Genomic DNA, 18,307 nt, shown 5'->3' on the forward strand with positions numbered 1-18,307 from the left:
AAAAGTAAAATTGTGTTTGATCCAGACATCCTTGTCCTTTTACACTATGGTACCTAAAAAGATGGCAAAAGTGATTTCATAGTTTGGATGTAGGCAAATTGTTTTCTGAAATGCAGCCACATCTTCTCTCTTCCTTTCTACTGAGTCTCACTGTCTTGTAATGTAGTAAAAGCTCCTTGAGGCCCTGAAATGGTGCTATATGCATTATAATGTCCACCCGGCCCTTACTCCCACGCCTTTCACATTGCTCCATAAATGTTTCTTCAGTAAATGAATGAGTATTTTAGTGATTTAGTCTGTCTGCTCCTTAAACCAGAAAGACATTTCAATCTACCTAAGTCTATATTGATCTGTCTGTGAACTGAAGAAGAGAAAGAAAAAAGTCCTGAACAAGTTCACATTGGTTAGAAAAAAAATTTTTTTAAGTAAAAATATAGAAAAGGAAGAGAGGAACCAAAATGAAGCTTAAAACAATGGAATGTTTGAGAGATTCACACTACAAACGCAGAAAGTATAAAATGAAACTAAATTGATTTTCAAGTACAAAAAGTGACTTCCAGGGAAATGCAGAAATGAAAAGTGGAAAACTTTGGCAAGGCTAAAGAAAATCTGCCAACAAATAAAAAGCGTAGCACATAGACAAATAAGAACAAATGGAGTGTTGACAAATGGGACGTCACTAAGTAATGGCATTTATTGTTTACTTACTCTATAGTCTTGTAGGTGAGACATAAGAAATAAAGCACAAATGGAGACCCTCTCATTTCAGCTCTTCAGCCACATGGACGAGAGCTCTGTGCTGAAGCTGTGACTTTTTAAGGAATGACTGCCTTTGAATCGCATGTCATGCAGAGAAAGTCTGCACAGAGACTTGGTATTTTCTCTTTCCCCCAGGTTGTAAGAACAGAGATCCCGTACTCATCCATGGGCCATATTTCCTTGTTAAAAATCAGTTTACCAACATGAGATTTGGGATCTGTAGAGGTACTCTGTGTATTTCGGCATTCTTGTTCTATCGGCATTTATGGACAAATCAACTGTAATTGATTTTCTGAAACTCAGTGCCTTTCAAACTTGCCACCGTGGTCAACTCACATCCTGGTACGGCTTCATAGACGTGCCTGTTCATGTCACTAAATTTAAGACTGTGTCAGTATTTCCATTAAGAGACTTTTTCATTCCCTAAGGCTTCTAAATAAGTCATAAAAAATTAAGCCAAACTCAAAGCTGCTGTTTAAAGGCTTTTTCTTTCTTCTCTTAGGTATAAGGAATATAACTCCCACTAATTCTAAATTTAGTTACGTTTTACACCCTGACAAGACCAAAGTCAGATCCATTGACATCTTCGTAGCCTGACACTATAGAGGGTATCAAACAGTTTTTTACTGTCCGTGAAAATAACAAGACATTCTATTTAACAAATATGGAAGTGGTTTCTTTTCTTTCTTTTTCTTTTTCTTTCTTTTTAAAAAATGTTTGTTGTTGGTTACTTGTAGTTAGTTTTTCCCTTCTGTCTCCCCACTTTGTTTCTAAAATTATGCAGGTATTTTTTCTTTTTCTGTGTCAAAATTTGTCTTGTTGATGTACCAGAATTTTTACTCGGGATAAACATGTGTTTTCTTCCAGCCCAGAATTTTGGTACTTTCAAATTTTGGAAGCGTGTGTTCTTGTTTTCTGTTATAAATAACATCATTTATAATTGTGAGTTTTGAGGAAGCAAAGAAAAATCATAATAAACTTGTTCACTTTGCCCAATTTCTTTCACAGTTTGATGTTCTTTTTCTTGGTTTTCAGTTTAAAAGAAAACAAAGGGTGGCACATTTTAAGTTAACAGCTGCCTAATGAACCTTTTCTCTCTTTCCTCCTTGACACCTTTGTTTCCTAATTCCTCTCAGTTTCATTGTACTGAAGAGGTAAACAGTCAGCGATTCTTGTAAATTCAGCCCACTTTTAAAGGATCCTCCAGTTCAATCTCTTGCTTCACAGATTAGGAAACTGTAAGAGCTACTCTAGACAGGGCGAGTGTTTGCGTGTTGGATATGAGTTGCTCCAGCATTCAGAGGTGTGATTCTGATCCTTTATACAGCAAGTCTAATGGCTTTTGGCGATTTCAGGTACTTAAACTGACTTTCACTTAAAAAGCATTTAAATCATTAGCTTGGAACTTTCAAGAACTTGGGGTAGGTGTGTGTGCATGTCTAAAGATTTCTGTGCTTTAATGGCTACAGTGGAAAAGTTTTTACAAAAGTGGATATTACAAATTGTGAGTTGTTAATAGCCATACAGAACCTAGGGACCCTTTCTTTGGTTAGTAAGAGAAATAGGAATGGTCTGCAGAGGATCCCTAACAGTTAATGTTGGTGTGTATGTGTGTGCGTGTGCGCGTGTTAGTAGTAGTAACAGAAATTGAACAGAGTTGGAAAAACAGAGTAGCTTTTGGAAATGACTGGTGGCGTCTTCCCTCTGCTTTGGGCATACACTGGAGACGCTGAAGTCATTACCAGGAAGTGGTCTGAAACAATCTGAGTGATCATCGCAACCCATTTGGAAAGTGGTTTGGGGGAGACAGATTAGTCTCAGCTCTAAGCAACACCACTACTCACTCCTCTGCTTCCAACAGTTCTGGGTCTTCCCAGTAAGGAAAGTTCAGTCTTGTGTTCCCCAACCCCCTCCCACCCCCCCCAGTAGAGTGGCATTCACTTTTAGCATTTCCTGGGGTCAGGCACCTCGAACAAACAAAATTGAAGTTCAGACTTCCCGGTTGGACAGATTAGGATAGCTTCTGAGTGATTGGTCAGGGGGCCTTGATATTCACGTGTGCAGTTCATGTCTTCTAGAATCTCTAGGCTGCGGCTAAGGGTGAAAACTACCTCTGTTTTCACCTCATCTGTAATCCTTTAAAGCAGTGTTTTTCAACCTTTTTTATCTCATGGCACACTTGAACCTACAGTTAAACTTCTGTATGACATGCTTAAATTATGTTGATCTAAAAATAAAAAAATAGAATATACTTATGGTGCTTTGAACTTCTTTCAAAAATAATTTAATTGATGATCTTTAAAACTTTTCACGGCACACCTAAGATCCTCTGAAGGCATACTAGTGTGCCACGGCATGAGTCACTGCTTTAAAGTATTTTTCGTACAGTGATGGAAATGCACATCTTTAAGAACGTGGTCTTTCTTGATACTGTTGTACACATACACTACCCATACAATGAGTTTTGCCTTTGATCAGTTTTTATTTAAATAAAGAGAACAACATTTTTGTACAGTAGTGGTTTAGAGAGGAATATTTCGGTAATACAGAATTAAAATGGAAAAACAAAAAACTCCAACGAAAACGAAATCTTCTAAGGTACTGAAAGGTGGTCAGAGGATAATCATTCATGAAGAGAGATTTCCGAGAAACACTTCACTCTTTTAAGTTTTCACATCACCGTCTGTGTATTCAGAACCAAGAGTACCTTCCTTCGAGCCAGACTCAGGTGATGGTGGACAGATCTCTTGGTATGGCAGAGACATTTCAAGTAAGAATGCCCTGTTCTGCCAAGATTGTCATTATGATACTAAAATGTACCCTTTTGCTAAGGGCCAAAGTTCAGAGTCTTTCCTCCCAGTTTCTTCCCTGATTTAGACAACAGATGTGCACAAAGGCAAAGTGGTCTGTCATATGGCTTCGGGGCAAGAGGATGGCCGTCTGGCAAAGGAGAGAATTCCTTAAATGTTACTGGGTCTTACATTTCTAAACGTAAAATCCCTGGCCAGAAGCTGTTTAGTGCCAAGTGCCTTTGCTGTGATGCCTGAACCTTAGCACAAGGCAGGATGGGCGTGATATTGTGGCTGCTGTTGGGACCACACAGCCTTTGGCCTGTTTGCAACCAAGGTTGAGTGATGCTGTTAATTTCCCTTTTTCTTATCATTTGCTTGCAGCTGTTTTTGCGGCTGTGTGTGTGTGTCTCCTAGAATTCTCTTCTGAGCTAGTAAATCTATCCAGCTGTATCAAGGAGTTTCTTCATAACCTTGTCAGTAGTGCAACTGGTCTTGTTTTAGTTTTTATTGTGTCTCCCAGGTTTATTCTAAATCTTTTCAGAAATGGCGCACCAATTCATGTTTACTCAGTAACCCATGGGGTTTCCAGCTTATCGAACCTGTGTATGTTTTTCTTTCAGATGATTTTTTTAAAGTATTTTTTTAAATGTGCTTGGAAAGGTCTAAACATAAATCATCTGGAATAGTAATTTTCAACTATCTTGAAAGGTGTTCGAGGACTATTTCATGGTAACTGTGGTTGAAGCAGTAAAATTTAGTTTATAGTTACAATAACTTTCCTCTCATTAGGAAAATATAAAAGAGCTCAATTTTATGATTTCATGACATATTACCAACCCCCAAATTCCATTCCTAATCCCTACCCCCTAACACACACAGACTGGGGGAAATGTTAATAGGAAGCTCAGGGGAGAGTCCGAGAGTCACATGATCTGTGTGTGCTGGGTTTGACCTCACCCTATCTCTCAGCTGCTTTCATTAAAATGATAAAGTTTTGAGTGGACTGGGGAAAGGGAGGGTAGTGGGGGAGGGAGGATGGATGGAGGGAGGGTAATTGGTGGGACCACACCTACGGTGCATCTTACAAGGGTACATGTGAAATTTACTGAATGTAGAATATAAATGTCTTAACACAATAACTAAGAAAATGCCAGGAAGGCTATGTTAACCATTTTGATGAAAATATTTCAAATTGTATATAAAACCAGCACATGGTACCCCATGATTACATTAATGTACACAGCTATGATTTATTAAAAAAAGTAAAAAATAAAATAAAGTTTTGAGTGAAGGTCGGGTTGAAGCAATACGTGTCTTATCTATAGATACTTTGATTGTAGTTAAATTGCTACTGCTTCAGCTGTGATTTGAAAAATGACTTTGCTGGACCCATATTTTCTCTCCACTCAGCCTTGCCTGGCATGAAATTACCCACTTGTAGATAAGGCCATGGGAAGTTACAATGTGAAAAGAGCAGAGAGCAATGCCTTAGAAGTCAGGAGCTACGTATTTGACCAGATCTGCTAGCAATTGAGCAGGGCCTCTAAGAGAAGCCCCTTTTATTAGTCATGGCCTTGACTCCTCTAGCTATGCAATGAATGTATATGATAAGATAATCCACAAGTCCCTTGCACCTCTGATGATCTGGCATTCTATGCAATGCATAGGGAAAGAAGGAAATCTAAGTTGTCAGAAAGTCATAGTTAAATGTGTATTGTGATATCTCTGTTAGAAACAGAACCTGGGCTCTGCTTGATATTCCTAAAGGAGAAGTGGCGAACATGCCAGGAGTAAACGTCCCTGGTGTTAGATAAAGGATTCTGCCCAGGGTGGATGTTCAGCCTATGGTACGGCATAGGAGGCCAAAAGGGTAGACATGTGTGGCTAAATCTGTCATTGTGTTTTTTATGTCCTGTGTCATTTTGAGGGAAATCTATAGCAAGATTAAAGAAGTATGCTTCTACATTTGTTCTAGTATTTTTACTATCTTTATTATATATTATGTACTTATAATATGCCTATAGTTATAAATTGTCTATTTTAAGACTCAGTCTATGGTATTTCATCAAACTTAAAAAAATTCTCCTATTAAGCAGATATCATTTTTATTACTGCAGTTTTAGTGTGCATTTTGACGTATGGGAGGGTATGTCTGCTTTCAGTTTTTTCAAAATATTCTCATCCAGGCTCTTAAATGTTCTCTTTCAGTTGAATATAGAATAAGTGTGACAAGTTTCATCTTTAAAAAACCCTGTTAGATACACAAAAAGCAGTGCTAAGAAGGAAATTTGTAGCTCTAAATGCCTACATCAAAAAGACAGATCACAAATTAACAACCTAATATCACACACCTCAAAGAACTGGAAAAGAATAAAACTCCAAGTTAGCAGAAAAAAAAAAAAGAAGTAACTGAGAACAGAGCAGAACTAAATGAAATGAAGCAAAGAAAAAAATACAAAAGATCAACAACATGAAATGTTTTTTCTTTGAAAAGATAATTAAAATCAATAGACCACTGAATAGATTAACAAGGGACAGAAGAGTTACCAAAACAAAGAAAGGACCCACAACAGCAAAAAAACCCTACAGACCAATACCCTTTATGAGCATAGATATGAAAACTCTCAAGAAAATACTACCAAACAGAATCCAACAGCACAAGGAAAAGATAATTCACCATGATCAAGTGGGTTTCATTCCAGGCATGCAAGGATGGTTCAACATATATACATCAAAAAATGTGATTCACCACATAAACAGAATTAAAAACAAAAAGCATATGATCATCTTAATCGATGTAGGAAAAGCATTTTATAAAATCTGGCATCCCTTTATGATAAAGAAAAAAACTCAATAAACTGAACACAGAAAGAACATAACTCAAAATAGTAACAGCTGGGTATGACAAACCCACAACCAACATCATACTGAATGGGGAAAAGTTGAAAATATTCCCCCAAAGAACTGGAATGAGACATGGATGACCACTGTCAACACTTCTATTCCACATAATTACTGGAAGTCCTACCCAGAGGTGTCAGGTAAGAGAAAGAAATGAAGGGCTTCCAAATCAGAAAATAAGATGTCAAACTATTGCTATTCGCTGATTCCATCTTATAGTTAGAAAATGCCTTGGACACCTCCAAAACACTCCTCAAATTGATAAATAAATTCAGTAAAGTCTCAGGTTACAAAATTAATATATACAAATTAGAAGCATTGCTATACACTAATAACAGTCAAGCTGAGAGTCAAATCAAGAAGTCAACCATTTACAACAGCAGCAAAGAAATTAAATACCAGGAATATACTCACCCAAGGAGGTAAAAGATCTCTACCAGGAGAACAAAACATTGATGAAAGAAATCACAAAAGACATAAAACAAATGAGAAAATATCCCATGTTTGGGGATTAGAAGAATCATTATTGCTAAAATGTCCTTATTGCCCAAAGTGATTTATAGATTCAGTCCAATCCCCATGAAAATACCAACATCATTTTCCACAGAACCAGAAAAGGCAATCCTAAATTTCACATGGAATCAAAAAAGAGCCCAAACAGCCAAAACAATCCTAAGCAAAACGAACAAATCTGGAAGCATCACGTTATCAGACTCCAAATGAATACAAGGCTGTAGTAACCCAAACAGCATGGTATTGGTATAAAGGTAGACACACAGATCCATGTCACAGAATAGAGAACCTAGAAATAAAACCACATAGCCACAACTTTTGATTTTTGACAAAGCAGGCAAAAACATACACTGGGGAAAGGACATGCTATGCTGTTCAACAAATGGTGCTGGGGAAACTGGACAGGCAAATGCTGAAGAATGAAAGCAGATTCCTACCTCTCACCATGTGCAAAAATTAACTCAAGATAGATTAAAGATTTAGATGTTAAGACCTGAAACTATAGAAATTCTAGAAGAAAATATAGGAAAAACTCTTCTAGAATTGGCCTAGGCAAAGAATTTATGACTAAGAGCCCAAAAGCAAGTATAGCAATGACAAAAATAAGTAAATGGGACTTAGTTAAACTAAAACTTTCTTCTTCTTCTGCTGGTCTTCTTCACAGCAAAAGAAATAATTAACAGAGTAAATAGACAGCCTACAGAAGGGGAGACAATATTTGTAAACTATACATGTGGCAAAGAGTCGACTAATATCCAGCGTCCATAAAGAATTCAAAACAAATCAGCAAGAAAAAAAAACCCACCCCCATCAAAAAGTAGGCAAAATACATTAACAGATTTTTTTCAAAAGAAGATATACAAGTGACCAACAAATATATGAAAAAAAATACTCAACGTCATTAATCATCAGGGAAAAGCAAATTATATTAAAACCACAATGAGATACCATTTTACCCTTGTCAGAATGACCTTTATTCATAAGCCCAAACAGTAGATGTTGGTGAGGAAGCAGTGAAAAGGGGACACTTAAACACTGTTGGTGGGAATATAAGTAAGTACATCCTCTATGGAAAAAATTATGGATATTCCTCAAAGAACTATAAGTAGGCTACCATTTGATACAACAATTCCACTGATGGTATCTACCCAAAGAAAATGAAGTCATTGTATCAAAAAGACACCTGCACCAGATTGTTCATGGCAGCGCAATTCATAATCACAAAGATACTGGAATCCACCTAAGTCCCCATTAACTGAGGAGTGGATAAAGAAAATGTGGTATATACTATATAAATATACCATGGCGTATTACTCAGCCATTCAAAGGAATGAAGCAATATCTTTTGCAGCCATTTGAATGAAACTGGAGACCATTATCCTAAGTGAAATATCCCAGGAATAAAAAAGCAAATACTTCATGTTCTCACTTGTAAGTGGGAACTAAATGTAGAATATATATGTAAAGTGGTGTGTGTAACGGACATTGAAAACTAGGAAGTGGGGAGGATAGAAGTCGTGAGGAATAAAAATTTACCTATTGGCCACAATTCTGGTGACAGGTACACTAAAAGCCCCGACTTCTACATTATACATTTTATCCATGTAACAAAAAACATTTCTTTTTTTTTTATTGTTGGGGATTCATTGAGGGTACAATAAGCCAGGTTACACTGATAACAAAAAACATTTCTACCCTCTAAATCTATTGAAAGTTTTTTAAAACCCTGTTAGAAATTAATTGGTGGGGGCTGGACATAGTGGCTCACACTCGTAATCCTAGCACTATGGGAAGCCAAGGAAAGAAGATTGCTTGAGGAGTTCAAGATCAGCCTGAGCAACACAGTGAGACCCCGTTCCTATTAAAATTTTTGAAAATTGGCCAAGCATGGTAGTGTGCACCTGTAGTCCCAGCTACTTGGGAGGCTGAGGCAGGAGGATCATTTGAGCCCAGAAGTTCAAGGTCACAGTGAGCTGTAATGACATCCCTGCACTCCAGCCTGGACAACAGGATGAGACCTTGTCTCAAAAACAAAATAAACAGCAAGTAAATTTGGGATCACATTGACTTTGTAAATTAGTTTGGAGCAAGTATTTTTGTCCTTATTATATAACAGTTTTGTGTATTTGATCTGATTCTCTTTCCCTTCCTCCCTCCCTCCACTTGCATCTTATTTGCCAGTTTATAAAAATTGAATAGAGCAATGACAGCAAACATTTGAGAGAATTTTTCTTATATTTTACTGTTAAGAATAACGTTTGTAGGTTTCTAGTGTCATCACTTTATCAAGTAAAGGGATTCTCCTTCCATTCCTAGATTATTTAATCAGAGATCCTCCCTCTCCCCAACAAACACATACCTAACTGAATGGGTTATTGCACTTATAAAATGTTATTTTTGTATTTTAAAGATTCTCATCTAGTTGTCCTCTTTTAATCTACCTGTGTAGTTATTTATGTAAGTAAATTTCCTATTTACATAAGTAGATAAACTATTCTTGAATTCGTAGGACAAAATTTATTCCCTTGCAATATATTATTCTTTTAATATATTTCTGGATTTACTTCACTAACATTTAGTAAATTTACATCAAAATTCTAAAGCAAGATTTGTCTGTAATTTTCTTTTTCTAATGCTATCCATGAGCTCTTCTAGGATTTGAGTTATTCTAGTCCTGTAGAATGAGCTGAAACATATTTCATCTTTTACTACTCCAGAAAACCTGAAATGAAATCAGAATTGTCTCTCCCTGATATCTTGAAAGTTGGCAAAAAATTCACCTGTGAAATGAGCTTGGCCCAGGCTTCCTTGGTTCTCTGCTCTTCCTCTTACTTTTTCTCCAGTCCACCCTATCAATCAACTTGTCCATTGAGGCTTTTATTTTTAAGCTTGGGATTTTGTTTTTATTCTTCAAGAACATCTTTTTATCCTACACTTCTTTTTCGTAGCAGCTGAGATTCCCGAAGAGATCAGAAGTTACCTGAATCTCTACTCTGCATCTTCATGGCCTTGGAGCCTTTGTGAAGAGCCCTCCTTAAACAGGTCCCCTAGCTGTTTACAGAACATATTAGCAGCTTTGTCTTGGGGTTAGATGACCCAGGGAGGCCTCCATAGACCCAGGGAGGAAGGACACATGACCTGCTCCTCTGATGGCTGTCCTTTGACAGATAACCTTCATGATTCCTCTTATGGCTCAGTGACTGACTGTGAACTGCTGACTTGGACTATCTTCTGTGCCCTGTTGGGAGAAGCAGCTCACACTTCTGCCATGGTCTTGCCCTCCACCTGTTTTCAGCTATGATTCTTTCTTCTAGAGTTCGCTACTAACTTGAGGCCATGTGTATTTTATCTTTCATGAATTTCTCAACTTTGGTGACTTGGCAGTGTGGTACCCTTTATTGTTTTTGAGCACTGTTAGGTCTGCATTTGTTTTCAAGTTTACATGCTGTAATTTAAATGAGATTTGGAAAGAAAAATAAGTAAAGCTTGTTCAGTATACCATCTTAAAGGGCAACTCCATACATATAAATGCTTAGTCAATGTTTTTATCATGAAAGATGTTTCCCTTGGTTCTGATAGGTTTTAGTGAGGATTTGCACACATTTGAAATTACACATAGATTGTAAATATTAAGGTATAATAGAGTAACTGTACAAAGAATGGAGCAGCAGGAACCCCTACAAAATTCCTGATAGATTTTATGTGCATCAACATGACACGTTATGGTGGTTACGAGTTCCTACACTACAGTGCTTGAAATAAAGAGCTAAATATAATGGCGTTAAATTAAAAAATACCTATAATTATAATAATACCATATAGAATTACTTGGCAGTTGTGCACCTAATAAATACTACACTTTTGAAATGTAACTAGAATCTAATAGATGTTATTTTTATTCCCTAGTTAAACATGTAGCAGGGCACGCTAGATCTAAATTTTATTTTTGTCTTTCCAGTGGAAAAGTTAAGTTCTTTGTTTGAGCGAGTACTGTTGGGAATTTTCAAATAAAAACAAGGAGCTAAGAATTCCATTCCTTTCTGCCAGTCTTTCCTTCGAGCAAAATTTTCAGTTGATGGAGCATTAAAATATCATATGCTTCGTGTTGTTTTTTACCCTTTTGTCCTCGGGTTACTTTAATAACTTTTAGCAAATGCTACAAATGTAGCAGATTAAAACTATGCATCAAAATAAAAAGAAAACATGGGAAGGAAAATATTGTCATATTTCAAAACATTAGATTAAAAAATACTTATTAAAGTATTCCTAGTTGACTTGTTTTGAAAATGTTAGAACATCTTTGCTTTTCCCTAATGCATTTCATCATCATCTTCCCCTTCCTCCTCCCCCTCCTCCTCTTCCTCTCCTTCTTCTGTAAAGTGCAGTGTCTTTGCTTGGAACACTCCTGATCAGATTCTTCCTTGGTTCATTTGGCTGTGGCTGAGCTGACTGAATATTTAAACATCCTCCCATGTCCTTTGGCCATGGTGGACTGACCACAGAATATTTTTCTGTGAGTCTTCTTTCTTCCTTCAGGAGTAAGTTCAATTGTCCATCTGTCAACAGGTGGAAACTGTGGTGCTTCTGACAGTAGTAAATTTAAAATAGGCCGCTGTTCCCAAGATCTTTCCAAGAGCACCAGTGTTTTTTAATGGAGGAAGTAACATTTCTAGAATCTTTCACTTGCAGTGAATTTACTTTCATTGTGTAGGCAATATCTATTATACTGGGTGCATCTGTCCACGGGTTATAGCTAATGCTTTGATATATCCTTTAAAAGTACTAAAATTTGATTTAGAACAGTGTTTTTCGATCTTTTATCCATTCATGCGTTGATGGGCAACCTCAATCTGAGTCCAATGAAAATAGCTCATACTCTAAATTAGTGTTTTTCAGCCAGGCTGCTATGGCACACTGGTGCCATGAGAGGATCTTAGGTGTGCCATGAAAATTTTTAAAAATTGCTAATTAAGACTAAGTGCCTGTAGCTCAGCAGCTAGGGTGCCAGCCACATTCACCGGAGCTGGCGGGTTCAAATCCAGCCTGGGCCTGCCAAACAACAATGGCAACTGCAACCAAAACAACAACAACAAAAAAAGATAGCCAGGCATTGTGGTGGACACCTGTAGTCCCAGCTACTTGGGAGGCTGAAGCAAGAGAATCATTTAAGCCCAAGAGTTTGAGGTTGCTGTGAGCTGTGACGCCAGGGGACTCCACCCAGGGCGACATAGTGAGACTCTGTCTCAAAAAAAAAAAAAGGTTGAAAACACTATTCTAAATCATTAGGGAAATGCAAATCAGAACCACAGTGAGTTGTTTCCTCCTCTTTTCAATTGTGAATTGAGCTGCCATAAATACTTGAGTGCAAATGTCCTTATGGTAAAATGATTTTTTTTCTTCTGGATAAATACCTAGTAATGGGGTTGTGGAATCAAATGGAAGGTTTGCTTTTAGTTCTTTGAGTTCATGGGTTCATGGTGCCCGTGAACACATGAATAGATCAGTAAACTGTAGTATATGTCTACCATGGAGTACTATTCAGCCATACAAAAGATGAAGACTTTACATCTTTTGTATTTATCTGGAAGGAGCTGAAGAACATTCTCCTTAGTAGAGTATCTCAAGAATGCAAAAGCAGTAGGGAGCTGGCCCCATATGCCAGAGGTGGCAGGTTCAAACCCAGCTCCAGCCAAAAACTGCAAAGAAAAAAAAAAAAGAATGGAAAGCAAGTATCCCATGTACTCCATACTAATCTGAAACTAGTAGATAAACAACTACACTTTCATACGAGGGGAAAATCACAACTAAATTCAAGAAGGGTGGGAAAGAGAGGGGGAGGAGCTCAGGAAGCTTCCACCTAACTGGTACAAATGTAGGGGTATATTGAGTCCTGGGTGAAGGGCTCAGGTACAACTTGAACTTACCCTAACAAATGCAAACAATGTAACCTAATCATATATACCCTTATACTAATCCAAAATAAAAAATTAAAATCAAGAAACATTTTTAAACCACAATATCGCCTAACTCCAATGAGAAATGGCTTGTGTCTAATCATTAGGGAAATGCAAAAGTACTAGAATCACTCAATGAGGTCAAAGGATTTACCATATTATTTTATTGCAGTTTGGCTGGGGCTGGGTTTGAACCCACCACCCTCAGTATATGGGGCCGGCGCCCTGCTCACTGAGCCATAGGCGCTGCTTATATTATGTCATTGATCTTACTACTGGGCAAAAAGGGTAAACAGCAAATCTGCAGAGCTAATTTCTAACTAACAATGTAGCATTCCCCTCAACAAGGCTTTTTAGCTATGTAGCATTCCCCTCTACAGGGCTTTCTGTGGGAATATGGGGATTCGAGGGGTTTTCTTTTCCAATGATTCGGTGCACCCTCTGTTGGAAATGCTGATGGGCAACAGCATATCTAAGTTGTTTATTCTAAGAAAATAGTAAGTAGAGCCCTGGCAACTAAGAAGGGCAAGAGAAATGCCAGCCTGAGATCCTGGCACACAAATTGCCAGGATCACCTTGTTTGCAGCAGTCAGGAACGCAGTATGTTGTTTTTGAATTCCTTAATCATGTCGGGTTCGGAACTGACAACTATAGTTATGAATCAAAGAACCGTCTTTGTGCATATGGATTAGTTTTCTCTTGCTGCTTAACCAAAAGTTTCATAGCTTGAAACAGCACTTATTTTCCTACAGTCCTGGGAGTCAGGAGTCTGGCATGGCATGGCTGGATTCTCTGCTCAGGGTCTGGCTAAGCTGCAGGTGTTAAGCTCAGTGGGCTCTTACCCGGGGGCATGGGGAGAGAACCCAGGGATAAGGTTATTCAGGCTGTTGGCGTAACTCAGCTCCTGTGGTTGTAGGACTGTGGTCCTCATGTCCTTGCCTCTCACCTCTGTTCTCTCTAAACTCTTGCAGTTTCCACAGCAACTGAATGCTCAGTCCTTTGCACATTTAAATCTCTCTGGCTTCTCCCTCTCTCTGCCTTCAACCAGGGAAACACTGTGTGTCCAAAGGCTCCTGTATTCACATTGAGCTCACCCAGATCAATCTAGGATAATCTCCCTATTTTAAGGCCAGCTGATTGGTAATCTTAATTACATCTGTAAAGGTCCTTTTAACTTGTAACATAACATATTCACAGGTGTCACCCCAGGAGGAAAAGCCATAGGGACAAAATTCTGCCTATCCTGGCACAGGTCATGTGGCAGAGGGCTTGGGGTGAGGTTTTGTCTGCTCAACCTCAAATGTCTACGTAACAAACATCATCACTAGTATGATCTTTTAATTTTAAATTATAAAAATGTACTGCTTAAATGCTTTTGGTATTGATCGTCTGTACACTGAGTAATAAAAGCCTGTCTAAATAAATTAGTTGAAATTTACATAATTATTTTCACATGTGCACAAAAATGTATGCACATGTCTTCTTTGGGGGAGGGTATCAAATGATCCTTCACTGAAACACTTTCCCTTGTACTTTTTAACTAGCTGGGCATTCCACAGCACCACTGTTGATGTCATCTATGATGTCATGAGGGCGGCGGCCATCCACATTGCAGCCCACCCACTGGGCCATTCCTTGGATCTCTTTAATGGTTCCAGAGACTTCTCTGGCTAAAGATCGGTGCCACATCTGTCTGGGAATGCTGACAGTCTCATCGAAAGTGTTATTTCTGTTGTGTTTAATGTTTCTCTGTTTCTTTCTTTCTTGAGGGCTTTAATGATGAGGGCAGAGGCAGAAAGTACCTCCTCAGTCTGGGCCTGTCTGTTCTGGATGGTCAGTTTCACTGTAATCCTCAGACCTTTTCAGTCACTGGTTGCCTTGGCAATGTCATCACTAACCTTTTTTGGAGACAAACCCAGGGGACCAATCTTGGGGGCCAGGGCAGATGTGGCACCAACTTTGCCACCAGTGCACCTCAGTTACACACCTTTGATCTCATTGGGGTCCAACTTAGGTGGCATGTGGAGGCAGCTGGTGTCAGATAAACCCAGATTTGGGCGACCAAAGAAAATAGCCCCTTAGCCTCCTCTGAGCTGAAAGCTGAAAGGCCGTGTCTTCTTTTTTATACATTCAGCGAATCTCTCTTTCCTTTAGGTTACAGGTATTTTCTCTCACAACACAAAGTAGTCATCTTAACATACTGGTAGGCAACTGGTGACTGATGATGGTTTCTGATAATTTCTGATGGTACGAAGGATGTTTGCTACACATGCTAATAACAGCTGCCACTCATCAGGCACTACTATGTGCCTGGCTGGCACTGTGCTTACTGCTTTGCCTGGGTGTGATTTTATTTCATTAGTATTTAATATTTTATTTAGTCCTTACAATAGCTTTATGATGTATATCAGTGGTTTTCAACTGGTGTGCCACAGCACACTGGGGTTCCCTGAGAGGATCTTGGGTATGCCTCCAAAATTTTTAAACATCATTAATTAAGTTGTTTTTTGAAAGAAGTTCAAAGCACAGTAAGTATATTCTTTTTTTTTTTTTACTCTTTTTTTGATCAACATAATTTAAGTGTGCTATGGATATTTAACTATAGGTTCAAGTGTGCCATGAGATTAAAAAAAGGTTGGAAAATACTGATTTTTATGTCATGATCCTTATTTTAAGGATGAGAGAACAGATTTGACAGTAGAATGTGGCCATGTCAGTTGTCATGTCACAGAGCCATAATTCAGAGTCAGATCTGTTTGACGCTAAACCTAGCTCTTGACTGCCATCTTTTACTTTGTTCTCAATCCTGGGAAAAGTTGCAAAGACAGTACTTTGTCTTTGAGAGCTCCTTCTACCTCCTTATCTGAGTCTTCCTCAGCTTCCTGGTTCCTTTTCCTGGCCCCTGAAGAAACCCATGTCCTTGCGCTATGTTCAGTCCTCAGCCCATCACCACAGTTCCTCCGTCTGCCCCTTCAACACTGCAGAGTTCATTATTATCCACGTCTCAGTCAAGAGCCGCAGGTGCTCATCTCAGAGGGCCAGCATCAGTGAGATATGGAAACAGCACCGTTAAAGTGGCTTAAACGAAGGCCTCCTAGTGACAAAAACAGCTGGTACTTAACTGAGCATTTAAGTGCCAGGCACTGTGCTAAGCACTTTACATACATTTTCTTACTGAGTCCTCATAATAAACCCTATGAAGTAGCTACCATTATTAGCCTCATTTACCATATTTTGTTTTTGTTTTTTTGCGGAGACTTGGGTAAAATGTAGTGACATCATAGCTCACAGCAACCTCAAATTCTACTCAGGACTACAAGCACCTGCCCCAACGCCCAACTAGTTTCTCTATTTTTAGTAGACACAGGGTCTCTCTCTTTCTCAGGCTGGTCTCCAACTCCTGAGCTCCAGGGATCCACCTGCCTCGGCCTCCCAGGGTGTTAGGATTACAACGCAAGCCACCACACCCGGTGCCCATGGGGTATTTTGAAAGCAGAGTGTAGAATTCTCTGAAGGCTGAACTGTGTGAGAGAGTTCCAAGAGGGACTCATTGGCTGCTCTGGGCCATCCCAATCCTTTCCTCATTCCAGAATGTTAAGATCAGCCATGTGGCTCCCTTATCTTTGGTAACAAACTTCGCTTCAAGATTTATTTCATCCCTTTGTCATCCTGCTTCACATCTTTTTCTTTCAGAGTCTTGTTGTGAGCATGTGAAGCTGATACCATTGGGACCAGGCCTTATCTATAGGACAGGCCCGTGGCCCTCTGGTCTTCAAATCCCAAGAGGGGACATGCAGCAGCTCTAGAGGGAGGGGTTCGGGGACATAACAGAGAGGTACAAGCATCAGCCTGTAGCAATTCTCCTGAGTGCCCCGGAGTCCAAAAATACGATGAAGGTTAGCAAAGCATTGCATGGAACAAGGGTGACAGGAAGTCGGGGGTGGGGGATGGGGGGATGGGACAAGCCATTCCTTTGAAAGGGACAGCAAGTCTGTTGAGAAACAGACTTAAGTCTGACTCCTTCCTGTGTCCCAAAGATCACAGAGTGGCCCCAGAATACTGAAGGCAGGAGAGGAAAGAGGCGTTCCTGGAAGCTGGGGCCTAGGCCCTCACTCACGGCCCCTGTTTGTAGATCGGACTTAAAGCTTCTGTGTCACGCCACTCCATAAATCCACAGAAAATAAAATTATGCTTTGATTTCAGAATAGATACCTTCCAAAGCCATAAAGTTTGAATGACCTCTGGTGTTTTAAAATAATCGTATTGTGAATCCTTTATGTTGGATGAACAGTATTAACTCCACATGTAAGTTTCATAAGTTTAGACTCTAAGATGCTGCATTTTTCTTGCTTTCAAGGGTAACTTACACTATCACCTGCCTTTTGTTAAGTCTGTCACTGTGAGGGCAGTAATGCCTATTAAAATATTGCCTCCTGATAATAAAATGTAGCTGAAATCACTGGGAAATAAAATACTAAGTGGATGAACTGTGACTATCAGTCGTTTGAAAACCACAAAAATGTAGTCTTTCTGTGTGAGTGCATGTTCTCAGTTTTTAATATTCCTATATTAAGGAAGATTGTTACTTGCAGAGGAGAATTTCTTCTTCTCCTTTTTTTTTTAATTTCCAAAATTCTCTCTCTCACAGCATGACTTCCGTTCCTTGGAACAACTTTCACTTTTAATCTGTAATTAAAACCCAAGCTTTTACATTTTAAAAGCTTGCCCTTGACCTAACATAACAAGGAGCATTTTTAAAACATGGCTCCAAGCTGCTATAGATACATTTTATTTAAACCACAGAGACTGCAGTTAGAGTTGGCAGTGCCAGACAGACTACAAATTACAACTGTAGCAGAAGTTACTGTGAATTTCAGTTTTAGGAGGTTGTTGCACCAGCAAGGCTGGTTGGTTTCTCTCTCTCTTTTTATTTTTTTGAGCTGTTTCTCCCTTGGGGCTCTACTCATGAATGACTTAATCCCGGTGTAAGATCAAATGTCACACCAGTTACCACGCACAGGAAAAGGGAAGTGAAAAGCCTCTTTAGCCTTTGGACACATGTGATGTGCTGGCCTACAGAGAGGGTAAAAGGCAGGAAAAGTCACAAGATATTCGACATTGTAAAAACTTCAAGTATTAGACGTATGATAAAAATATCATTTAAATCAGAATGTCATTGTTTAGTACGGCAAGGAAAGGAGATCATGTTCATGGTTGAACTGCAAAAGTATTTTTACTAAGGTCATTTTTTTATTTACGATTCTGGTATTAATTAGATTAGTAAATCTAACTCCAGATTAGATCTAATAATACCGTATATCGTGTTGTACTATGGTAGAAAGCACACAAACATCTGTTATTTTATTTCATCCGCATTACCACTCTATG

The 18,307-nt window shown here is 38.8% G+C and overlaps 1 protein-coding gene and 1 pseudogene across 3 annotated transcripts in view; one reads left to right on the plus strand and one right to left on the minus strand.

The window, feature by feature from the left end:
• MKX (mohawk homeobox) overlaps window positions 1–18,307 on the plus strand; it is a 75,780-nt gene that overhangs the window by 20,623 nt on the left and 36,850 nt on the right. The window contains exon 5 of one of the 3 annotated variants that reach the window (XM_053572765.1): window positions 770–896. The exons of the other annotated variants lie outside the window; for them this stretch is intronic. Coding sequence (XP_053428740.1) covers window positions 770–819 — 50 coding nt within the window. The 3' untranslated portion in view covers window positions 820–896. Of the gene's footprint in view, window positions 1–769; window positions 897–18,307 lie in introns of those variants that run through there. 3 annotated transcript variants of the gene reach the window in all.
• LOC128572711 (60S ribosomal protein L12-like) lies at window positions 14,456–14,940 on the minus strand (annotated as a pseudogene).

Source organism: Nycticebus coucang, chromosome 20 (assembly GCF_027406575.1).
Source record: "Nycticebus coucang isolate mNycCou1 chromosome 20, mNycCou1.pri, whole genome shotgun sequence".
Taxonomy (NCBI): domain Eukaryota; kingdom Metazoa; phylum Chordata; class Mammalia; order Primates; family Lorisidae; genus Nycticebus; species Nycticebus coucang.